The sequence below is a fragment of the Ammospiza caudacuta genome, chromosome 10, assembly GCF_027887145.1.
Source record: "Ammospiza caudacuta isolate bAmmCau1 chromosome 10, bAmmCau1.pri, whole genome shotgun sequence".
Classification (NCBI taxonomy): Eukaryota; Metazoa; Chordata; class Aves; order Passeriformes; family Passerellidae; genus Ammospiza; species Ammospiza caudacuta.
Window position 1 is genome coordinate 19,986,505 of NC_080602.1, and position 24,368 is coordinate 20,010,872.

Here is a 24,368-nt window from a genome sequence, read left to right on the forward strand (position 1 = left end):
TGTTTGCTGTACTGATATTATGACAAAGCTCTCTCTGCAGCTTGTTTCAATAGTCCAGGATGCATATGTCAACCTTGCAGAGCTCGAACAATACACTACAGATTCTGAAATAAAACAAGCAGTTTGTGTCTCATCTGCCATTAGAATCTTATGATCAAATTATATTTAAAAGAGGAAGAATTATAAATTAATCATAGCTAAATGTCGATATATAATTAATTATAGATTAATAGACTAAATCAAGCCAACTGACATAAATTGCACCTTAATCACACTGGCAGCTCAGCTGGCATGTCCTGGTGATAGCTCTGTCACAGAATCATAAAGTATTCCTGTGCTCTCTCCAGCATCCTTTGTGGTAAATGCTCATTTAGGTTTCTCCATGGGACAAACACAAAGCACACGTGATGTTGAACTTGGAAATTACATTCTTATTAATAAGAAATATTCCAGGATGCTCTGACAACTTCTGCTAACTGAACAGTGCATGTGTGTAATTTTTTTTTAATTTCTCATTCTGGTTTCTTCAGAAGAGCCATTTAACAGCCCAGTGCCACCACCAGCTGGATCCTTTACGAGCTTCCCCATAAACTGTTAATTGCATGTAGCTCATTTTGGTGTTAAACTTTTCCCCTCTCCAGCTCCAGACACAACCCTGGGATGCAGCAAGTGCAGGAGCACTGCTGTGACTGACACTGCTGCCTTATTGCCCTTTACAGCAGCTGCACAACCCAGAGGAAACCATAGTTTGCTCTGCTGAGAAGGAGAAAGCAAACAAATGAGCACAATGCTGATTAAAATGGGCGCATAAATCTCTTTGGCTGGTCTGGGTATAGTTGATAATTTGTTGATATCTCCCCACTACAGTCCCCATCCAGAAGGCAGTATTGCTTCAACTTGCAATAAGCCAGTTGTTCTCCAAGCAGGAAACCACAGTGTGATCCAGGAACCTGATGTCAGCTGCTGTGACAGGAAAGGGCTGGCACACGGAGCTGAGGACAATGGGCAAGCTCATTATTTGGGTAGAATCAGAGAAGCCACATAAAGCTCTTACCAGCAAAGAGATAACATATTCAAGTACTGAGGACACATGCCAGAAACATTTCCTGCAGGGTGTTTTTCAAAGATGCTCTAAAAACATTCTCATGATGATCAAGGGGCAAATGCTCACGGTTGGCACTGATGTGTCCCTTGCGTGTGCAAACAGTGCCTGGATTATTCACAAACCTTCTCCTTTTGGGGCTCCAATTCCTACTGAAAATGTTCAAACTTGTGTTCTGTGCTTGCAATGTTTTGAGATGAACCTAAGCCAAGGATTGGCCTGAGCCTACTGAAGTTCATGGGGTTTCAAATCTGGGAATTTGGCTCAAATTTCACACAATAGCACCAGCCTGTTAGAAATTTTTCCTCCATGTTTTTGCGCTGTATGCTAAGGTTTATAGCCTGGTAATCAAACACAGTCTGTTCTTTTTACATTTTTCAGGTTTGGTTGGGTTTTTGGTTTTTTGTCTTTTTTTTTTTTTTTTTTTTAATTCAAACCTCCATAAACTTCAACATCTAATTCTACCACAGATGCTTTTTTCTCTGCTGGATTCCCAGTTCCTAAGAATGCTGCAGTCTGTCACTAGAAAGAAGGGTTGTTACATAAGCACATTCTTCTGCTGAGATTTCAGTGCGAGTTGAAATGGTTTGGTCTAAAACAACCCTACAGTGCCCATATCCAGTCTGCAGCATGGAAAAACCCAGCTCATGGATCTCAGAAGAAATTTGGTTTGGCCTGACGTGTACAGAAATACTGCTGGCAAAGCACATGATATAATTCTCCATTTCCCTCAAACTCATCAGTAGATGGACTCCTGTCTTGCACAGAACCTGATTGGGAAACAGTCTGAATTAATATATGGACTCTCACCTTGACCTCAATACCTTCAGCAACCCAGCAAGTTTCATGTTTTAGATGATAATGTCTTGTCTTACAAAGAAGTAGTTAGATATTTCATAATTATTCTCAGCCACCGATTTTCCACATATTTCTTTCCAGGAAAAGTAAAATAAAGGATAAACTAAGTTTAGTTTGGACAAGATAACAAAAGATGACTTTGTGTTCATCAAAAATACTCCACAGGCTTCTCAAGGAAGACAAACAGAACACAGGAATACTGCACCCAAAAATCCTTATAAAAACTAAAACCATCTTTATTTTACTATAAAAGCGGAAAAAGCAAGACCAGGATGGAGGAAATAATTAAAAATAAAAACAAAGTGATGGTCAAGGTACTGTTGCTGCTGAACACAGCTCCAAATGTAAGCTCACCCTCAAACTGAAGGGTCAGAAAACAAAGGATTTCTGTGGTGATGTTTTGTATTAGTGCATTAAGTCCTTAGAAATTAGCAGAAAAGATCTGCTTAAAAATCTTTGACTGCTCTAGAGTTTGTAGGGAATCAAGATCCAGGTCACTGTCTGGCATAAACAGCCAAGTTTAAAGAAGACAGGGTGAAACTCTTCTTGAACCTGCCATTTATCAGTTTACACATATGCACAGACTACAGCTGAGCATTCAGCTTTACACAACTGAGGTGCTCAGCTGACAGAGCTCTTCTTCAAAAAAACAGATCCATTACAAATGCATAAACAAAATGTCTCCAATAAGGCTAAATAGCCTAAATTTGATCAATTTATATTAAATTATTCTTGATAAGCTTATGCCAGAGCAATTCTTCTGCATTAATTCAACAATTAAAAAAAAATATTTACAATGTACGCCTCACAACGGTAAGGGATACAATTTTATCTCTTGTTTAGTGCAGCTCAGCAAGTGCTTTAAGCTCTATTAAGTGTAATAAATACACATCCACCCTGTGGATTTCAATATTAAAAAAATTACAGAACACATTAAGAATCACAACTGCTTTGCAAGCACAGCATTTGAAGACTCTCCTTCCAGGAACTCACATTTACATAAACCAGAAGAAGTTTGCGATATACAAATTTAAAAAAAAAAAACCCAAAACATGGACAGCCTTTTTTTTGCATTTTGGGTTTTATTATTTACATAAAGGCAAGGTTCATAAAAGCAAAGACCTACCATGCAGATACCCATATCAGAGTACTCACCAATCAGTGCAATCCTAATAAAACTGTACTGACAAAAAGTGCATCCCTCTGCCCCTTCACTGAGAGGAAAGCAAACCCATGAGCAACAGGAACAGCGTCAATATTTAAAACACAGGTGAAATTAACACCATCCCGACTTAAAATTACAAACTAAGGGCAGAAGCACCAGACTGGCATCATTACCCAGTGCACCCAGAACCTGTGCTGATTTTTAGAGCCTGCCTCTCTTGCTCACATCAAGGTCACAGTGCAGCTCCCAAGGCAATACTCACTAAGCTGCTCTTTACTGTAACATTCCTGCTTCCCATCTGTCAGAGGGTGAATGGTCTGTTCTCAGACTGCCTCCCCTGTGGTGCAGGAGCCCCCGGCTCTGCCTGGAAGGTGTCTGGTAGCACAGGTCACCTCTTACAGGTACCACAGCCTTTACGGACCAGAGCCACCACTCCATCCCTGGCTTACAGCAAACTGAGGACGTGGCAGGGGTGAGCTGGGGGGACAATGACAGAAATGGACATGCTCCTGTCATGTGGAGGCGCTTGATGCAACCTAAATCTTCTATGATATTAAAATTATGGTCCTTTCAGAAGCTTCAAGGACCAAGAAGCACTGCAGGTGGAAATAAGGTCCCTGCACATATACTTCCCACTCTTGCTTCCCAGCTGGCCTGACTGTGCAGAGGATGGGACCTGCCGACATGGGATTGCACCCTACCAGCCTGCTGTACAGCAGCACACCACCTACACCTCTCCTCTGCCACACGGGATTTTGTGCTTGGTAAATTCTCCACAAGAATGAAGCCAAGGGGACACTGCTGTACAAATATCCCTTGAGAACACAGCAGAAGTGTAAAATCAGTCAGCTCACACAGCCTGGAACTGCACCAGGGACCACACAGGACTTCCCAGCTGTGATCATGCTGCACACATACCAACCAAGAAATTTGTGGGATGGCAGGGATAAAATGCAGTTGCTATTGCTCTTTGGCTCCTGTTCCAAAGCTGGCACTGCCTTCCACCCAAATGTTATGAGACTGCTTTAGATCCCCCAGGCTGGGGCTTCCCTGGCCTCATGTGTTTGTTTTATCCTGCAGCAGGAAGCAGCCCCATAGCCCTACCCCACTGCATACACCACTACAGTGCAATACACTGATAAATAAATGTACTGACATAGAAAATAAATAACTGGCTTGGAGCATGGATTTGCTGTTAGCAGACATCCCAGCAGCTTCCAGAGGACTTTGACACCTTTACTGTTATTTTAAAGGTGAGGACAGTGAACCCAAATGAATGATTTCTCCTGCCTGCAGTCAGTCAGAAGCAGAGGAACAGGGTCCAAGCTCACATGACTGACAAGAGTTCTCAAAATGCTGTGGCTGTAGATAAAAATACTCAACAATATAATGCACAGTATTCTCAGTAAATCCATATAAATCTCATGACACCTATATGCTTAACAGGGCACAATCAGCTGAAATTTATGCTTCCAAGAGAAGACTACAGGCTGAATGTCCTACTTACATGCAGTAGTAGCCTCAGGATATATTAGTATAAAACAAATTAGCCCAAAGGCCACGAAGATGCTCAGAGGGCAGGAGCACCTTTGCTATGAAGAGAGGCTGGGAGAGTGAATTGTCCATCCTGCAAACAAGGAGGCTCTGGGGTGACCTTAGAGCCCCTTCCAGTGTCTGAAGGGAGCCTCCAAGACAGATGGAGAGAGATTTTCTACAAGAGCATGGAATAAAAGGACAATGATAAATGGCCTTAGGCTGAAGAAGGGCAGGTTTAGATTAGACATGAGGAAGAAACTCTTCCCTCTGAATGTGGCAAGGCCCTGGCACAGGTTGCCCAGAGAAGCTGTGGATGCTCCTTCCCTGGAAATGTTGGATGGAGCTCTGAGAAACTTGGTCTCGTGGAAGGTGACCCAGCCCATGGCAGGGGGGGAGCATGGAATGAGACTCCAAGGTCCTTTCCAAGCAAAACCATTCCATGGTTATAAATATAAACCATCAAAGCTCGCTCTCCTCACTGGCCTAGCTTCTCAGGGGGATTACTTGAACCTCTCTAAATATGTTAAGGTTTACATCATCTAATTGCAAAAGGCGTTGTATAAGCATTAGAGTCAAGTTATGACATTCCTACAATAGAATGAAGAGTTGAACCAATCAACAGCAAAGTTAAAAAAAAATAAAAAATAAGTAATGCAATTGAAATGCACCTATTTTTAAATATCTGTCTGGTCCCTACTTACCAACTGGAGACACTGACCCACAAGGGGGAAATTGAAAAGCTTTCTCACCCCCTCATGTTTTTCAATAAGAAACCCCTCATGCTACACAGTTGTTTGCTTAATACAACTTGTTATTACAAAAGCTCACAAGGCTGAAAGGTCCCTGCTGTGCCTGCCTTCATGTTTGACTAACCAGTCTGCATCATGTCATTCTCCACAGTGTTGGGCAAATATGCATCATTTTAATTAAATTAAAAAAGAAACTATGTGGGCTTTTGGAGCCTTGCTATTCAGTTAATTTTCAGGGACTATCTGAAGGGAAGGGATAGTGTTACAGATCACATGCAAGTCTCTTTGCTGATGGACCTGGAAAAACTGGACTTGAAACTGGAGCAAATAATTCAAAGCATATGTTGAAAGTTAAGTTATAACACACAAAAAAAAACCCTCAAAAAACCAACCCATAAAACACTTTAACCAAATGTATTTTGACCTCTCAAGAATGGTTACTGAAAGTATGGGGCACATTCAGAATATTAAGTAAAATAGCTTACTGAGGCCCATACAGATCTGTAGACATAAATACACAGCATCTACCTGTGATCTCTGCAGGTGTTTTCATTCCCAAAACAAGTACCTATGGCAAAGTTCATGGCTCCATGATTTGGGCACTTGGGGTAGCCCTTCTGTGACAAATATCAGATGTACCTGAAGGAAAGACTGAGAAAACTATCACAGTAACACCTGTACAAACAGCTCCTCAAAAGAGAGCTGGACTTTCTAGAAAAAGGGATGGAAACCCCACAAACTCCAAAGCACCATCAGCAGATACTCCTAGGGCAGAACAGCTATCCAAAACAACACTGAAATACGTGATTTATTCTTTTACCATTCACAGCTGCATAATAAATCAATACACAAACGTTGTAAGTAGCTTCTAAACTAATCTATTTGCTTCACTTGGATGCTCAACAAGAAGCTTTACTGAACAGCCCTTTTGCCAAAAAAGCTTCAGCTCCTGGCATTCTATATTATTTGTACTTCATTACCAAACTCAAGGAACTGGGATTTATGCTTTGTTAGTAAATTCTAGTATTGTCTGAAATCTGGCTGTGGTGACACACTATTTGAGGAAACAATGACCACAAGATGACCTTGTAAGATCCATTGCTGTGGACAGAATTAAATTTAAACACATGAGAAGGGAAAGAGAGGGAGGAGAAAAAGGCTCAAAGATGCTGTCTGGTTTTTTTTACAGTCTACTTCTTTAGTTCAATTAAAATAAAGTGTGTGTGGCAAAACATCCACTATAGGTTTTAATTCTTTTTTTTTGAAGACTCCAGACATACAAAAAAATCACATGCAAAAGTCTCCACGCTAAAAAAATAGAAGGAAGAATATTTGGAGACATAAGTTCACATCCCAGGGACTGCAATAAAACAGATCAAACTAAAGAACTCTGCCCATGGACCATGTTCCCACTGGTTGTGAGCTGCCACATGGGAGGCTTTTCCCTCCACACAGCTCCAAGCAGGGCACCAGAGAGGAGCCAGAGGGAGCTGTGGTTTCAGCAAGCTCTGGGATGCCAGGGCAGGACCAAAGACCAAGAAGTGCTGTCTTTGCTGCCACAGAGCTGAGCCTCAGCTAAGGATGGAGAGATGACAGCAGCACGGGATAAACCAATTTTATGGGTGGAATATTCCTACACACAAGGCATCCCTCCTCCCCACACCTCCCTAGGCTGCTGCTGCTACAGCTCATCACCAACAATAAAATACTTCAGTGCCTTGTATTGACTTCACTGAGACAACACAACGGTGAAAGCTCCTGTTCCACAAGGCAGATGTTAAAGCTGCATTCTCCCAGCAGCTGCTGCCATCAAAGCACTGAAGAACCTGAGAGGGTTGAAGGTTTGCCAGTGCCAAAACCCTCCAGGCACACTTGGACTGTTTTACTGCCAATGTGTTAACCAAGGAAGTTGTTCAGGTATTTGTAAAACTCCAGTATTTTTGAAAGGGGGGAAACCCCCACTAACTCCATATATCTCATCGTGTTTAACAAAACAGAGGAGGTTGAACAAATATTGAACATTAAAGAAGTACCCACCACCCTTGAAACCCAGCAAGTGAAAGTGATCCAGTCCAACATCTGTGATAACAGACCCAAGAATGCAGCAGTTTCCAAATGGGAAATTCAAGGTGAAGACTGAATAGAAACAGCAGCCACAAAACCCACTTGCACGTGCATGTCCAAACACCTGAAAATTCACCCTAAAAGCATTCCCTAATGCTAATCAGGTATAGCAAGTTTGTCTCAGGAGTACTAGGCTAAAGTTGTTTCCTTGTTTTGGTAAAAACATGTACTGACATCTTTAAACCACCATTATGATTACCAAAGTAATTTTTAAAAAATGCAATTTATTATCACTGTTTTTTCTTCCAGTACTATCCACCCAAATGGAATGTGTCAGCAGCAGGGAGACCACTGGGTCACTGTGTTTGTGTAAGAGCTGCTTTTGAACTGCTTTATACATAGTTGGCTTCTCCCAGCATCTGGGATTTTTCCTTTCCCCCCCAGAAACAGTCCTAAAGACCAAAGGGAAACAAAATTATCTTGGAATGTTTGAGAGATTAAATGTACCATACATTTAAAATATGATCATTTGAAAGTACCATTTTTTTGAGAGCAGACTGTTTCCTCTTATTTCTGTGTTACTCTCAAGTGTGCCAAAGGGCAGGAATGGCACTCTAGGATGCCCTACAGTCACAACTTCCTCTTTTCCTGCCCTAAATCATTTACTTGCAAACAGAATGGGGATGGAAGAAGCAGGACATTAATTTCCTCCATCCTGCATGTAAAAATCCTGCAGGCTAAACAGACTGAAGCTGAAAATCCACAAATTCCTATGCTTGGCACTGCCCAAGTTCTAAGGCCATCACTGGCTGGCACTGTGACCTTCCTGCCATGAGAACAAGCAGTCTACAAAAATATGGGCAGGTCTTTTTCTCTGGAACAACAGCACAGCAGTGGGCCGCTGTGGATGGAAAGTCTCACATCTGAAACATCCTCTTCACTCTCAGCAATGCCAGTGGGACCACATAACTCCACTGAAAAACAGGTATCACATGATGATTTGGTAGTTGTCAACAACAAGGCGAATCTCTTTCCAGATTTCACACTTAAAAGACAAAAAGATGCCTTGCCAAAATGGGCTTTTTCTACAGTGAAAACAGACTGGAACCCGAAATATGCTGTCCACATCAACCACTCATATACATTCTATACATGGCAGTATGTTTCAAGAATTGCTCCTTCTTTTTCAGGGCCACCACAGTGTTGAAGCATCTATTTTCAGAAATCTCTGTTACCTTCCACTGCAGGTACAATAATCCTGACACAGCTGTCTCCAGCCTCCAACCCTCCAAGGAATAAAGTGGGGGCTGTGTGGGTATGTGTGGGTGGGTGGAAAATCCCATAAAAAACTGAGTCAAGTCTTGGACAGTTCTGCAGAGACATAAAAGAATTCAGGACATATCATGTCTATGGAAACTTTCCTCCCCATCCCACCAGCTCTGGCGTGTTGTTTACTGGGTGCCTGCTTGTTGTGATGCTTCATGGACATTCAGTGAAAACCTCTCTTGTATCCTGGGATAAAAAGCACAAGTAGCTATTAAATCTCTATAAACAAAATATTATACAACTCATTCCCCTACCTGCCCAGAGGCAACAGTCTTACTCGGTCAGTCACCCTGTACTAAGATGTTAAAATCAAAAATGCAGGGATCTGGTTTTAATTCTCTGTTCTCTGACTTTCCAATCTGCTGGGCTGGGCACGTTTCACAGACAGATGGCTCTTTAGGGTTCATGTACTTAAAAGAGCTCACAGACAGAAGTAAAAAAAAAAATAAATAAAGAAATCAAGTGCTGTCAGTTGAAACAGCCCTTCACACGCAGAGTACCTTTCTGATGCATAAACCTCTGACAAATGTGCTCTTCAGAACCAAAGACTACAGAACAAAGTCCCAAGGGAGCTCTACGACAGCTTCTTGTTTAGTCAACTGTCTCAGCAAAAATATGCTTCCCCGAAAAAAAAGATTTTTTATTTCTTTTCATTTTTTTTTCCCAGAGAGTATTAAGAGCTCTGAGTCTCTGAGTAGAAAAGTATCAATCTTTGAAAAGTATCTTAATGTCTACAAAAGACAGACCTTCTGACAATATATTTTTGGTATAGAACTTTTGGCACAAATACCTGCAATAGACATTTTTACCCCATTTTTTTAAAATAAATAGGCTGATCCAATTTTAAAGTGGATGTGGAGAAACTAATACAGTGGTTTGCCAACAGAGTGCAGAACTCAACCCATACATTGTTTTGATAATATATTACTTTTCCATTAAATATGAGTTTTACTATTACTGATGATGACGTTTAAGGCAGAACTGGATTGCATTTGCCAGGACTGTGTTTCTTGTCATGGCTCAACTCAGTCTTTGAATTTCTCTGGAGAATTTTATATGTGAAGCCAAGTGGGAGTCTCATTCAGCTCTTCTCTGTATCAGCTGGAGTTCTAAATAATTCAGGGACAGTCAGAGTTCAAAACACATTTGCATTCACTTGGCTGGCTGTCAATATGAGAACCATCCTCTTCCTTCTAAGAAAGATCATGCAGAAATCAGAGCTGGAAAACAGACATGGCAGCATAAGGCAGCTCACAGCACAAAAAATCCTGCACTGATTTTCAGTCAGATTATGTGCTGAGGAGAAAAGTTATCCCAAATTTTCTCTTTCACATGGTTATTTATCATCTGTTCAGTGCTGAAGAATGCCTTACTCTGCCTCTCCACTGGTGAGCCCCTGGTCTCTGGCCCTTCCCTCTTTCAAACTGAACAGTTTTCTCATTTTTACAATTTTACTCTATTTGCAACATCTGGATTTTGTGGCTGTGACTACAAACTGCTTGGTAACAAGGGTTTGCAGCTGGACAGAAAACTGCCTAAGCTGAAATCATCACTGCAAGACAACATGCTATCAGAAGGTTCTGTGAGTCAGGCTCCCCAGACCAAATCTGTGCTTGTATAGCATGGAGTGATGCTTCCACAATATACACAAACCACAGAAAATTGTCACACGATGCTTTTTTCTTCTCAAGAGATGCCTATCAGCTCGACTTTTGCTTGGTCAGTCACCATTTCCATCATCAAGTTCTACTTTGTCGCACTTAAAAAATATGGCAATAAAAGATCTTGCCAAGACTAAACTTGGCATACAAGTTCTGTCCAGAAGTAACCTCAACTAATCTTTGTCAGCTAGCAAGTGAAGTGACTTAGTCATTTTTAAATCACTTGAAAATGAAAGCTGTAGAAGTTCTGGTTCTCATAATTTTCACTGCTCTGCACTTTCAGCACCCCATAACAGTTCAGCAAGGACTCCTGGGGAACCCAGCTGTCCTGGGGAGCCTTTGTGTCATGGGTGGGATGGCAAATGCTGCTCCCTGCCTCTCCAGGCACAGAGGCTGGGGCTGAAGGGAGATGTTATAGCTAATTTCTATGTGCTGTGCTGCCTGCAGCCCAGGATTGAAGGTAACAAACCTGGGTGTTTCCCATTTGCACCACTGGAGATGCTGGGTGCAGGAACGGGGATCTTACATCTCAGACACATCATGGAATCACTGGGAATATTTCCAGGCAACCATACAGAGTTGTCTGTGCTCATCACTCTCTTCTTTCATGAACTACTTATGGAGAATTAGATTTGTAGAAATCAGTCTTGCAAAGTGCTCTGGAGCACTGCATTTTAACAGAAGGACAGTCTACTACAGTACTCGCTCAGTCATTTTTTGGAAAGCTAATGTAGCAGAGGAATTCTTCAAAAGTGGCTTTGCTCTACACTTAATTCTAAGCTCTGTCTGTTCCTTGTACCATTAGATATTTGCTGTCTGCAGCTGAGAGGGTCTCACTTGCACTGGGACTGAGCCTGCACCTGAACCCAACATGCCCCAAGCTCCACCAGTGCACCCTGACCACAAAGAGCTCTTTGCTAATGGATCCTCCCGTGGGATCTGATCTTCATCATATTTGAAGTGATTTATTTTGACATCTGCAGATTTTCAAGAACAAAGAGGGAAAATGAATTATCACTCTGAATATCTGCCCCATTCTGATTAATCACGCACATGACGCACATAAAAAAATTGGGAGCTCAATTTTTTGCCATCATCACGGCTCAGCTGCTCTTTTCTAGATAATTTCTAACTGTTCATACACTGCACAGTTCAGCTTTCCTGTTGCTACAATGTGTTAGCAATTAATGCACAATAAACAAGCAGACAATTGTTCTATTTCCAGGGAATAAAGTCTCCAAGGACACAAAATTAAATACAAACTATCCATCCTTTCCCATATCCTAAAATTTCAAGGAAGAGCAAGCAATTAACTCCCCAAACACACCACGTGGTTGAGGTCATGGTTAACAGACACTACAATTTAACACATATTTTACAGCTCCTGAAGTCCTGTCTTCTAACTATTCACTTTCTGCTTCTCCTTGGTGTTAGCACTCAGAAGAGTTTGAGAAACCCCATGATCAGGTGGGCCAAAGAGTTGTCTCTACCAAAACTAAGGGGTTTTAGCTGAGTTTAGCTTTCAGCAGGTCAACCCCTTGATGTGACTCATATGTAAGTACCACAGAAATGCCAAAGGAGGAGAGGGTGAAATGAGGTGAGGATTGCATAAGCTGTGTGACTGCCAAAGAAATGCTCATGTGAGCACAGCCCCAGTCCCAGCCTTATTCCTGGGGGCAGAAATGTGAGCAGGAGCCTGCTTCCTCCACTGGCTTGTTCTCTGTCCCTCCCCACTGGCAGTGGCAGCCTCCCAAGTTCTCAGGGTCTGGAACAGCATCTCTGGGTAGCAGGACTGCTAAGAGGTGCTGGGAAACTCCCAGCAACACCACACTAATGATCAGCACTTGTAACAAGACAATTACAACCAAAGGACACTGCTCGGATCTGCTGCAGGGCAAGTGAAGTTTCTCCTGAGTCAAAATGCTGTCACTGCTTTCCCAGCTCAAGGGCTGAAGGGGGAGGTTAGAGCATTGAGAAAATGGACCCTGAGAAAATGAGGAAGAGAGCAAAATTAAAAATCAGAACTTTCATTTGAAAATCTTTTCCCTAAGCAGATCCTGTGCTCAACAGCCAGACGTCACTATGAGATGAGGATGTTCTTACTGCCTGAAGTGAACTTCAGTCTGAGCAAAAAACACTAGATGCAGCTTGTGGTTTCCATCACTTTCAAGCTCTACATTGCCCTTTGTTCTGCACGAAACATGCCTTTGGAAAGCCAAGGAAAACTTGGTTTAATAAACACCAAATTAGAGGAAATGCATTTGCCTCCTTGACATCTTTTAAAATGTCACTAAGGCACATATTATTTCAGGTCACTGCAAGATTTCATTCAGTACTTGTAACAAAGCTGCTGCTGTCCATATGGCCTGTGCTACAGCAAGGGAAGTGTAACTGGCTGAATGGACTCTAGAATCACCTTTCTCCTAGAAAGGTATCTCAAAGGAGCAAGAATGATGGTGCCTGATGTTTATAAACAAATTGAGGCTGCACTGACAGTCCTTATAGAAGACTGCTTCTCTTGTTTTACAGTATCTTGTGGAGTGGAAGAAATACAAGTTTAACAAATCTAGAACTTTCTGGCGATTTGTATGCTCCACAAACTGACAGAACTACTTGTAAACAAAATTACTGTACTTCACCAGCCACACCTTTAAAACAAAAGTATTTAAAAAGCTGAGCAGGCAACCCTGCTTTGCTCATGCTGGGCAAATGTTCAGCTGTCCATGTACACCAGATTTACAGGCCTTCTGTGTCAATCTGACAACGCCAAAAGATTCAGGCAGGGAAAAGATTTAGCTCTATAAATACTATTGAACTTCTCTTTCCACTGGCAACAGATCAATCCAGTGCAGAAGAAAAGCCCATAGCTAAGGCTGGAAAAAGTACAGAGTTGGGTTTTCAGAAGTACTCTGCATTTGTCTAGTCCAGCTCTGGTTTGAGCAGGTTAAGTCCCATAACTGAGCACTTTTGGAAGTCAAAACATGACTGTTCACTGAGTCACTGGAGTAATTGCTTCTTGGACAAGATGGTATGAATGTTAAAATGTACTACAGGCTACATAATAAAAACAGAGGTTGTGCTCTTTTGCAAGTCTCGTGGCATGAAACTCAGCTGTTTTGCCCTGCACAGGTTCCCCTAACTGCTCACTTGGTTTCTTTCCATCTGGAGTTTTACCACAGAATTTTGCTTTGAGCTTCCCATTTGAATACACGAAAGCTCTGCCAAAACCACATCACATTCAAACCACAGGAAATCATGAATTTGGCACTGTTTTGACATGGAAGCTGTAAACAGTGTGCAGGTTCACTCAAAACTGGATTGCTGTCCTTTGAGTTATGAAACCCAACAAAACTTCCAGCAAACCAGGTCAGAAATCTTAACGACTAAAGCAAAGCGAAATTACGACTTCTGCAAGGATCAGGGGTTTTTTGAATATTATCCCCTACCTTTTTTCCTTCAGCTATAAACATAATACGTGAAGAATAAAAAGAGAAGTTCCCTCCTTTCCAAGTTTGAGTTACAACACGATTTAGATAATTCTCACAGCTCTACCATACACATATCCTATTAAAGACAAGGTAGGTTCCTATTGGCAGCTTTGAGCATGAATAACTGTAAAAGTCAGAGTTGTAGATATGAGTATGGTTTAGTTTTACATGCAACATGATAGGTAATCAACTTTCAGGTAACTTACACTGCTGCACAGGAGCCCCATGATTAAAATCCAGTATATTTTTAGTTGCCAAACACTGGATTTTCTCCCTTCAAGATTCCAATTAGCAAACCACACGGAACTTGTATGAAAACAGAAAAGTCTGAAGTATGATTTTTGACTTCAAGTTAAACACTGCCCCAAAGAAACACATACTTGTCAAGAACTCACAAGTTCATTGAGGATGAAATGAAAACAATCTTGATTTCCAGACCAAGCCTAAGAACAATCCAGATTCCAAACCAGAGTTTGAAAGCAGAGCTACATGAAGGTGGTTTGACTGAAGTCAATGAATAGGAAGCAAAATGCAATCACTCAAAAGAAGATTTGCACTACTGTACTGCCTGCAAGAAAACACAATTTAATGTAGCCAAGTTTCACTTCAACCAGATTTTTACACCTGGCACTCTGACTGTCAGGAAAAGCTCTCCAGGGATCCTGAACACCCAGAAGCACACATCAGCCACTTCTGACCTGTCATGGAGTTTTCAGATGTACACAGTTGCTCTCGCAGCTTTTCCACATCATCTGGGTGAACCTGCTCGTACAAAGTGCTGCCAAACCACTCCGACTGCGGCTGGTTCAGCACGGGAGTCACCGAGTCCGACACGTAGATCACTCTGCCCGTCTCAGCTGCAACCACAAACAGGAACCCATCTGCAGCCTCCAGGATAAGGTGCTTCAGTTCCTTCCAAAGAAAGGATTTGATTAGAATGCCAGCGAGGAAAGGGAATTAAATATAACATCTGTCACTGTCAGAAAATATTGTTTTCTTGTGATCTTACGAGCTGATCAAAACCAAGACAAAAATTTTCACAATACAACCAAACTTGAAGCAAGGCATAAATTGCCCATCTCAATAACAAACAACGTTTTATTTTCTGTTATTGCCTTTCCTCTGGTGATCTCCATGCACTTAAGGAAAATAAACAACTAATACTCACTGCATAATCTGTGACAGGCATCTAACATTAAAAAATAAAAAGGTATTTCAGAGTACAAACAGAGGAAATGAACAGCTCTAACTCTTGGCAAATTCATCCCTTAATTAAAAGTTCTGAATAATTTAGTTGGAAGGAAAGCAATAAGACTTTGGTTCTCCCCGGCCCTGCTCAGGATGAGCTCTGTTTGTAAATTAAACAGTCACGAGATAAAAGGCAGAAAGTGTAATGGGAATGAGGAAAGAATCCCCAGCCTCTTCTTCCATTAAGGGCCCTGAGCCACTACACAAGAAGGTTCTGGAGGTTTTCCAGCTGTGAGTGTGAAGCCTCAGCATCACCCAGAAATACTCCCTTTCCTTAACAGAGCTTGAAACCCTCTCATGGCAAAGGATGACAACTACCACTCCAATTCCTGCAAAAGAAGCTGGAACAGCCCTTGGTGGCTACAGTAACCACCAGAGCTTGCTAAGATCCTGCACCTGGAACTCAAACACCGAGTCTCATTGCAGGTGGGACAGCTCAGCAGGGTTGGTGTGCCAGTGGTAGGTATTAGCTAATTAAGGTGAGGATAAAAATCTGGCTAACTATTAAGAAATGGATAACTCATCTCAAGAAACACTCAACAGATTATCAACTTCTGCTGCTTTGTTATAGAGAAAGCACATTGATCCTGAACTACTGACTGAACAAAAAACCTCATAGCACACCTGGCCACACTATACTGAAGATAGTATAATCAGCTTTGCACATTATTAAAAAAGATGAAAGCAAATTTTGTAATTCTGCAAGATTTAAAAAAAAATTGCAATGAGAAGTGACTAGAGTGTGCCACCAGCAGAATGGCACAGTCCCTTCAGAAACACACTCCAGGAGAGCTGGAATAAGCAGTCGTGAGCACTGAGGGGTCAGCAGCAGCTGCTGTTTATCTAAGAGAAATAAGTATTGCCTCCAGCCATCACTTCCATGTGTAAGTGCTTAAATCACTTCAGACCACAAAAATGAACACTACACCCATAGGACTTCGCAAACAATGGAGGTGGTAGGAATTTTCAATGTGCTCAATAAACAAAGTTTTCCTTCAAGCACTGGGTGCATCTTCCTTCTTCTATCAAAAACGCAACCAAGAAGTACCTCAGCCAGTAGAGATGGGATTCATCTCTGTCCAGTTCAGCTGCTGGGAACTCCAACATTAAAACTAAATTATGTTTTCAACCTTCCTCTAATCCCCAGAGAGAGAGGCAGGTCTTTCCAGACTAATTTTTACTTATTTTAGAGAATCTCTGTTTGGATGGGAAGAAGACAGATCTGAAGGTGAAAATTCCTTTCTGTGAAGCAGTGAGTACTTGTTTTTCAGATGGACATATCTCAATGGTAAGAATGCCAATTTGCTTCTCCAAAAAGAAAGATCTGTCATAGTGTTAAGATCAAGTCCAAACAGTCACAAAAACCTGTCTGTATTCACACCTTGGATACGTAACTGGTACCAGCAGCTACACTACAATGAAGGATCAAGGCTCTACACCTTTTAACACCAAAAAAACCAGGGAAAACCAACACTTTTGTAAATTCTACCTGTTCTGTAAGAAAGGAAGGCTTGTAAGCTCCATCAGTAGATTTGTTTCCAGTGCCCCTCATGGATTTCATGTGGGAAACAGCCATGCGAAGGATGGTCAGCTTGTCGGGCTTGCGAGCCAGGGCGCTGCACGTGGGCACCATGTCCGACAGCTCCGTGATGTACTGGGTCATCTTGTTCCTCCTGCGCCTCTCAATCTCACTGTGATTCTCCCTGAGCATTTAAAGAAACACCAAAGCAACAGGAAAGAGACGTGAGCAGTGTAAGAATCTCAACTGGAGGTAATGAATCATAGTGCTTCACACTTGTTTTGCTGTTTGCACCCTGGGAGAGCAAAGTGTTTTACAAAGCCAACCCTGTTATCCCTCCATTTACAGACAGAAAATCCAGGCCACAGACAGATAAATATGATTTGCCCATAGCTGTGAAAAGAACCTGTATTTCTATTTATTGGCTTGTGGCCTTAATCTCTTAACCAGTTTAATCTCCTTTGGTTTAAGGACAAAAATGAAGTTGAAATATGTGAGGAGCTAACATCTGCCAACTTCAGTCAAACTCCCAGATTTGCTGTGGTGCATCTCTCAGCTTCTCATAAAAGGTGTCCTTTAGAGGAAACCTCTCACTAACAACTGGATCAGGTCAGCAGGAAATGTCAGCACTGACTTATGAAAAAAGCCCACTCAGTGACAACACAGGTGCCAAACAATGCTGTTTGGAACACCCCACATCCCTGCAGGGAGTCACTACATGCCTGCAGGATCAGACTGCAGCACTGGGACCATATATGGGATAACAGTACATACCAAAAAAAAAAAAAAAATCCCAATAAATAAATAAAATAAGTACGAAAGACAGCAAGTAAACATCTGGCTTGTCAGACATAGACCAGAATTTATGTTCAGGAACAATTTAGCACAGCAGTGAAGCAACAATGACAGTACTTGATGCTGCCCCAAGTTGGGCTAGGCTGCAATGTTCTCATCCTTTAGAGCAATCATATGGCTGAGGTGGTGAGTCAAATTTGAGAAATCCCCAAATGGACACCCACCAGAATCTTTCAGAAATAAACATCTCAGAGTTCAGTTTTCCCATTCTGGAAATCACCACTGCTTGATCAGCATTAAGGAATCACACCAATATATACATCTGAAATGGTCCAAATGGACCTAGAATACTTCAGTGCCCAGCACTCTTTATTCTCATACTGTACCTGTCAGGTGGCAGCTAAATACAAGTACACGACAGGTAGATGATGCTTCAGTTGTCAAAGCAGCATCTTCCACTGATTTCAATGAGCTGTGCATGGCATTGTCTTGTGGGATCGCTGGCTGATCCAACAAGATGTGACAGGTGATCACTTGGAGAGTCCACCAGCATTGACTGATGTGATAACACAACATTAAAAGAAACTGCAACAATCTTTGGAGCTGACTGTTGTGAAGGCTGACATGAAAGCAGAAGCTAGGCCTGGCACACTTTTTGGATACTCTCTGGAATTAAGCCTTTTCTTAAAACGCAGGAAAGAATTGTATGCTGCTTCCTGAAATAGAGGAACGCAAGTGCTTGCCCTGCTTTGGGTATCCTGCCCCTGCACATACAGGTGTTACATGCATGAGGCACAGTCTGCAGAAACAACACTTGTTAGGGCTACATGCACAATTATTATTCCTATGCTTACTGTGTGATACGCAGAAAATCCAGCTATGCTCAGTAAATTACAGCCAAGCCTTGCCTGAGGTCTCACTGTCCAGGACACTGTAATAGTGAACCTTTCATTTCACCTGGCTGAGGAACAGTCCCTGTGTGGGTCTGCACAGGTGTAGGAGGGAACAGGGGGAGCTGGGTCACACACAGCTGGTGTGACACTGCACATGTACACAGAGCACACGTGTGTACATGCCAGCTGGTACATGCAGATAAATATGGACACAGGGAAGATAAAAGCATTTTTACATGATGAAAGCTTGCTCTATGTTCAGCATTTTCACAGAAGCGGCGGTTAAGAAAAAAAAGAGAGAGAGACAAAGAACAGACAGATTCAACATACATTTCACACTTATAGGTACATAATACATTGTCTACCACTCAAGTATTTTAGTACTTCTGGACACTGAAAACAACCATTATAGAGACTAAACGAAGAGACTCTAAAACTTCCTGAGAGAAAAGGAGTATCCCAATAGTCCACTTCATTTATGATCTTAAAAGCTAGAAAGTAATAGCAAGTTAATCTACTGGCTGTGGAAATGTTCAAGCAGACAATACCCCAAAAGTTTCCTGAAACAAGTTCAAATTTAAAGCCTTAAAAGAAAAAGAGGGGCTGTGCTTCTCTTCCAAAGTGTGTGTGTCCTAAGAGTCCTGGCATTTACAAACTTATACAGAATGATGTCCTAATTCTGCCATTTCTAACTTTGTTTTTATACAGAAATTATGAAGGGACATTAAATTTTGTGATACAGGGGAGCTGATCCAAAACCACTATGGGTTTGTATTCAAGCAGTTTTGGAACAGCCAGAAGATCAGTATGAACAGCATCATATAAAAGAAAAATGGGGGAAAACCATATTTGACTTCTCTTTTTCCTACCTTTCCCTTCTGGTTTAGCACTACTTTGATCATCATCCCACCTAAAACAGAGTAACCATCTCTCTAAGCTAAGGCACACGTACTGAGATTTTTTGGACACGAACATCCCCCTCTTTTCTCTCAGCAGAAGAGCTCTATAGGACACGCCTACCTTGCAAACTTTTCCTTATCACCAGTGATTTGATCACCATCATACCTAGAAACAAAAGATAGTACATCAATCAGCAGGGGTTATGCATTGTGTGATAGCCAACATACAGCAGAAAGCAAAAAAATTCACAACTGCAAACCATTACAAGTAACAGCAAGAAAAACAAGGGAATGAGAATGATACAGCAAAGAAAACACAGAGCCTGATCCAAGCCATGCCAATCCAGAAACTTCATTTGTATATTTAAAAACATAGAAGACACATTTTCAGTGGATTTAAGCAAACACTTTGACATACACTGATTTCTTGGGAAACTTAACAAGCAGCACCAGTACAGAAAACACCAGTGAGCTTTTATCCACAGCAGGCCATGAAATATTCATTGCTGTGCTGGAAGTGAAGGGGCTGTATCTGTTCCAGCTTGCAACCACAGCTCCCTCCATTCAGCAGAGGGCACTGATGGTCCACAGATAACACAGGAGGGCAGAGACACGGCTCAAGGGTGATGCCTTATATAAGGGAAAAACTTCTGTAGGTACAGACACTGCACTGACTGTCCTGGAGGCTGGCAACAGGCAGGCAGGCAGGTGAAACTGCTGGGTAAACAGAAGTGAAATTTAAACTGGCTTAATTCCCTAGAAGTAAACAGGTACCTCACTCCTACTCAAATCAAGAGAAGTTGGATGCCCAGGCAGGTATGTGTGGTGTTTGAGTAGCACCTTTATGGAGGAAACCCAGACCAATGGGACTTTTGTCCTGTGGGACTAAAGCTTCACTGTTTCTGAAGCATTGTCCCAAAGAGGCAGCAATGTGACATTTCAGTAAAAAACAACATGCTGCTCTTCTTTCTCTTTGCTAAAAATGCACTAATCATTTGAAATTGAATTTTGCTAGCATAGTTATGGAAAGACTCATTTGTTTGAAATGAAACTGTGATTTCCAAAACACAAAATGTATGTTTTGGAAAACACAAAAATAAGGTAATGGCTTTTCTAGAAGTGAAGACTATAACTGTTCAAGAACAGTTCAATGAGAATTTTATTAACATTACACCTCTCCAAAATTATGTAATTTGTTACAACAGACAGCCTATGAAGGTCCTATGTATTAGCTAAAAAAGTAATACAGCCTAAATAAGCATGCTTTCCTCTTCTAACAAATCAATAATAAAATTTTACTTTTTTTCTGTCTGAAATGAATTAAAACTAATTTTAGGGAATCCACCTATGCCAGTTCCTCACTCAAACAGTGAAGACAAAGCTTAAGCAAATCTTGAGCTGTATTTCTTTATGCTGTGTTCAACACCAGCACCCTCAGAACATTCAAGTGACAGCACCACTCTATTCCCCTTGACTCTGCCTGGAGAACAGACTGAGGCCAAGAAATTTTCAGCAAAAAGCCCAATTGAATGAGGAATGGGCACATTACAGGGGAAGCACATGCACAGGCTCTGTGTGAGGTGGGGTGTCATGCAGGGATACCTGAGCTGAGCTGGAAGCCCTGAGCAGCAGCAGTGTGTGCCAGCTGCCATGGGGCACTGTGCTGACAGCACTGCTCCTGTGCTCCCACCAGCCTGGCCCTTGGCCACTCATCCTGCTCTGCAATAACTGAGCATGTTTTTGCCTCCAACTACTGGTTTTCCCTTCCAGCCTCCCAGCTGACCTCTGCACAAGTGCTCCTTCAGGCACTTCAGTCAAAGCCAGCTGGGTTAGCCTCAACATTTAAACAGCAGCTCTTTGACAACTAAATAATTTTGACTGAAACAAGCTAGGTCATGTGAGCAATCTGGAGAAGGGAACAACTTGAAGAGGATGTCTGAATGTAGCCCTGGGTGTCTCTGCATGCTTCTTCTGTACTCTAAAAACAGAACAATCTGGGGTCTACGCAGAATTTAAGACTTAGATTTTGATCTGACATCAAAAACCAACTGAGTCTAAGCACAGCACAGCATACCTCTCCATTAAAAGCAATGGAATTATTGGCTCAACCCACCACCAAATTTTGAAAGGCCAAAACCAGAATGGGGAAGGACCAACACATGGGTATCAATGTGCCCAGAAACCCTGATGCTTGTGCAGGCACAAATCAGCTCCCATTCCTCACAAATGTTGCTCCCTTAACACGTGTCTTCTACCAAATATTAGGACCAAGCCCTCAAATCACCAGTTTTAACACAGGGACTGGTTCTATAAATGACATCAACCAAACAAAAGCACTGCTGGTCTTGTCCAGTAAATGATGATATGGTGTCACAGTGGATGTTCAGCACACTTCTCTTTCAGACTGGAATGACCCTGTTAAACCCTACAGTGACAGCTGTGCTGCAACATGGCTGCTGCTACAGAGCTGCAATTACAATTTGGATAATCAGCAGTTACCCACAGGCCTCAAAGTATCTACACCCCTCAGTGCAGCTGCTTGGTTTCTAATAAAAAAATGCAAACAGTGTGACCAGGAAAAAAAAGGAAAAGTGAAAAAATGGCAATGAGGCTTTACTGTTTATTTCTAGCTTTGAATATTCCATGTGAATTAACATTTTTTTGTCAATTTTTACTATTCAGTTACACCTAATTCAGGTACATAATGTAAAGTTCACTAACTTTAAAAAACAATCCACCTCTACGATCTGTCAAATCATCTTAATAAGCAATTAACATCTGAAATAAATTAGAAATGAAATTTCCTTTTCAGTGGCCAAAAGACAACTTCAGCAATGTCAAATAACCAAAGTCCATCTACAGCAGTTGAAATAATACGCTAAAAATCACAAGTTTTCTCATTTGATATAGCTCCAGAGTGAAATTGTGACACACAGGCTGTCAGCTTTATAAGCCAATAACTACATCAGGCAGGTTTCTGCCAAAATGCCTGATTTTCAGAGGAAGCTGATAAAAAGAGTAACTAATATTTGGGTTGAGCTGTTGGCAAGTTCTTCACCTGTGTTTATATTGATTTTCAAACATCAGTAATGAGACAGCTGTCTTTCCCCACTGAAAGAAATCAGTGATTTGGTCAACTCTTTTGTAAATGCTCACCTTGAAAATTTGCTGGGCCCTTCCCCATCTTCATCATCGAAGTCCATTCTGTAAAAGCAAGATTTCCAAATCAGCAATCAAGGCGTTGGCAATGGTGGCAAGAACATTCAAGCCAGGTGTTCTCAGTGTTGTTAGATTTGTGTTTTGCCTGGAGGTGTTGAGGGCTGAGGATTCCAGTCTTGCTCATCCCCTCCAGGACCTAGAAGCAGCTCATCAGCTGATTTGTGTTCCAGAAATTCTCAAGGCTGTGGAAGAGCTGAGTTCTTCCTTGGGCCAAATCCCAGCCTGCCAGTTTGGCTCCTCCAAGGAACCACAAAAAGCAGAAACCTGTTTCTTCACTTCTTACACAAACAGACTAGGAAGATTATCTTCCTGATTTAGACATCTAAATAAGATTCCTGTATTAGGCAGAGTGAGTGTATCATAGACATTATCACTACAGTTATACAATAATATAATTTACAAAGCATTTTAGACATTTCTATACCTCTAAAAAAAGGTGGATAAATATTTATATCCCCAAATATAAAGACTTAACTCTGCCATTAGACAGTCCAGTTGATATAAAACTATAATATACAATGATATTAGTTTATTTATTTTAATAAAAAGTACATTAGTATAATATACAGACGTTGATCAATCACTCTTAATTTGTGTAGACAGGAAATTATAGTTTTGTTTTGCAAACATTTTTTCAGATTTCTTTAACTCTCTAAGCTTTCCATCCTTTCAGTGTAGTAAAACTTCATACAACTAGAGATTCCATGTCTCTAATACTGTTCATATTAACAGGTATAAGTCCTATTAAGGGCAAAAACACTTCAAAGTGACAATGATATTTATCTCAGTATTAAAATGATTTCTACCAATGACAAATTGAGATTTGTATGTCCAGAGTGTGGGAACAAAGATGCAAAAACAGTCTAAAACATTAGCATAGAGAAGTGCCAGTCAGGCACTACCCTCTTAAATTCTTCTGAATTCTTCCTTCTTAAATTCTGACAACCAAGAGACTCTGGCCCATAAAAGATGTGTCTGAGTCACAGCAACCTCTGTACAAATGGAATGAGGGCAGCAAGTCAGCACAGGAATTGGACATGGCACTAGAAAAGCTACAATAATATTTTCCAGATGGTAACAGTGATTATTCATTTCTGGAGGAAGCAAAGAGAAAACCATTTTCCCCAAAGAGCTTTAAGAAAAGCTGTGTATTTAACTTGCTTAGCTTTGATGCAATCGCCGTTTTCACTATAAATTACATCTTTGCTCACCTAATTAGCACCAAATCCGGTTCCAAGGTCCGTGATGATCCCTCAGCTGCCTCATGCAGAACAGCACTGACCCCCAGTGGCCTCAGCTCTGCCACAGGGCTGCAGCTAAGCCAGGACCCAGCTGCTGCTGGCACCCCAAATGTGGCACCAGCAGCCTGAATCCCCCTTGATTCCCTTGCAGCACTCCCAGAAATTTAACATTTACACATGTGGTATAGCCCAGGGTCTCCTCTCACCTACCTGCTTCCTCCCCACATGCAATAATGTGACATTCCAGAAAAACCTTCCCATTTATAGGAATTGGAATGTTTCTACCTGCGCTGAAAATGCAGAGGTCAATGTTAAGGAGAGCTGCTTGTTTACAAGGGGAGGGCAGCACTGGGATGGCTCTCACAAAAGCATCACACCCTTACCTGGGTTTCACTGGCAGCTGAAACACATCTGAGAGAAACACCCAGTTTCAAACTGGGGGAAAAGGACTGCAGGAAAAAATTATACACCTGTGGGGGAAAGCCTTTTCTTCAGGGATTTTATGAGACACTGCTTTAATCTGGGACAGATTAATTTTGTTACTCTTTTCCTTCCTCTCCAGTACACTGAGATCACATGCCTTGGTGGATATGATTCTATGATTT

At 41.6% G+C, this 24,368-nt stretch overlaps 1 protein-coding gene across 4 annotated transcripts in view; it reads right to left on the minus strand.

Annotated features, from left to right (window-relative positions):
• ARNT2 (aryl hydrocarbon receptor nuclear translocator 2) overlaps positions 1 to 24,368 on the minus strand; it is a 95,080-nt gene that overhangs the window by 42,228 nt on the left and 28,484 nt on the right. For 2 of the 4 annotated variants that reach the window (XM_058811179.1, XM_058811180.1), the window contains exons 3-6: positions 22,460 to 22,507; positions 19,425 to 19,469; positions 16,687 to 16,900; positions 14,648 to 14,861 (exon numbers count right to left, since the gene is read on the minus strand). In XM_058811179.1, the coding sequence (XP_058667162.1) occupies positions 14,648 to 14,861; positions 16,687 to 16,900; positions 19,425 to 19,469; positions 22,460 to 22,507 (521 nt within the window). The remainder of the gene's footprint in view (positions 1 to 14,647; positions 14,862 to 16,686; positions 16,901 to 19,424; positions 19,470 to 22,459; positions 22,508 to 24,368) is intronic. The other 2 variants (XM_058811181.1, XM_058811182.1) reach the window with 1 other exon arrangement.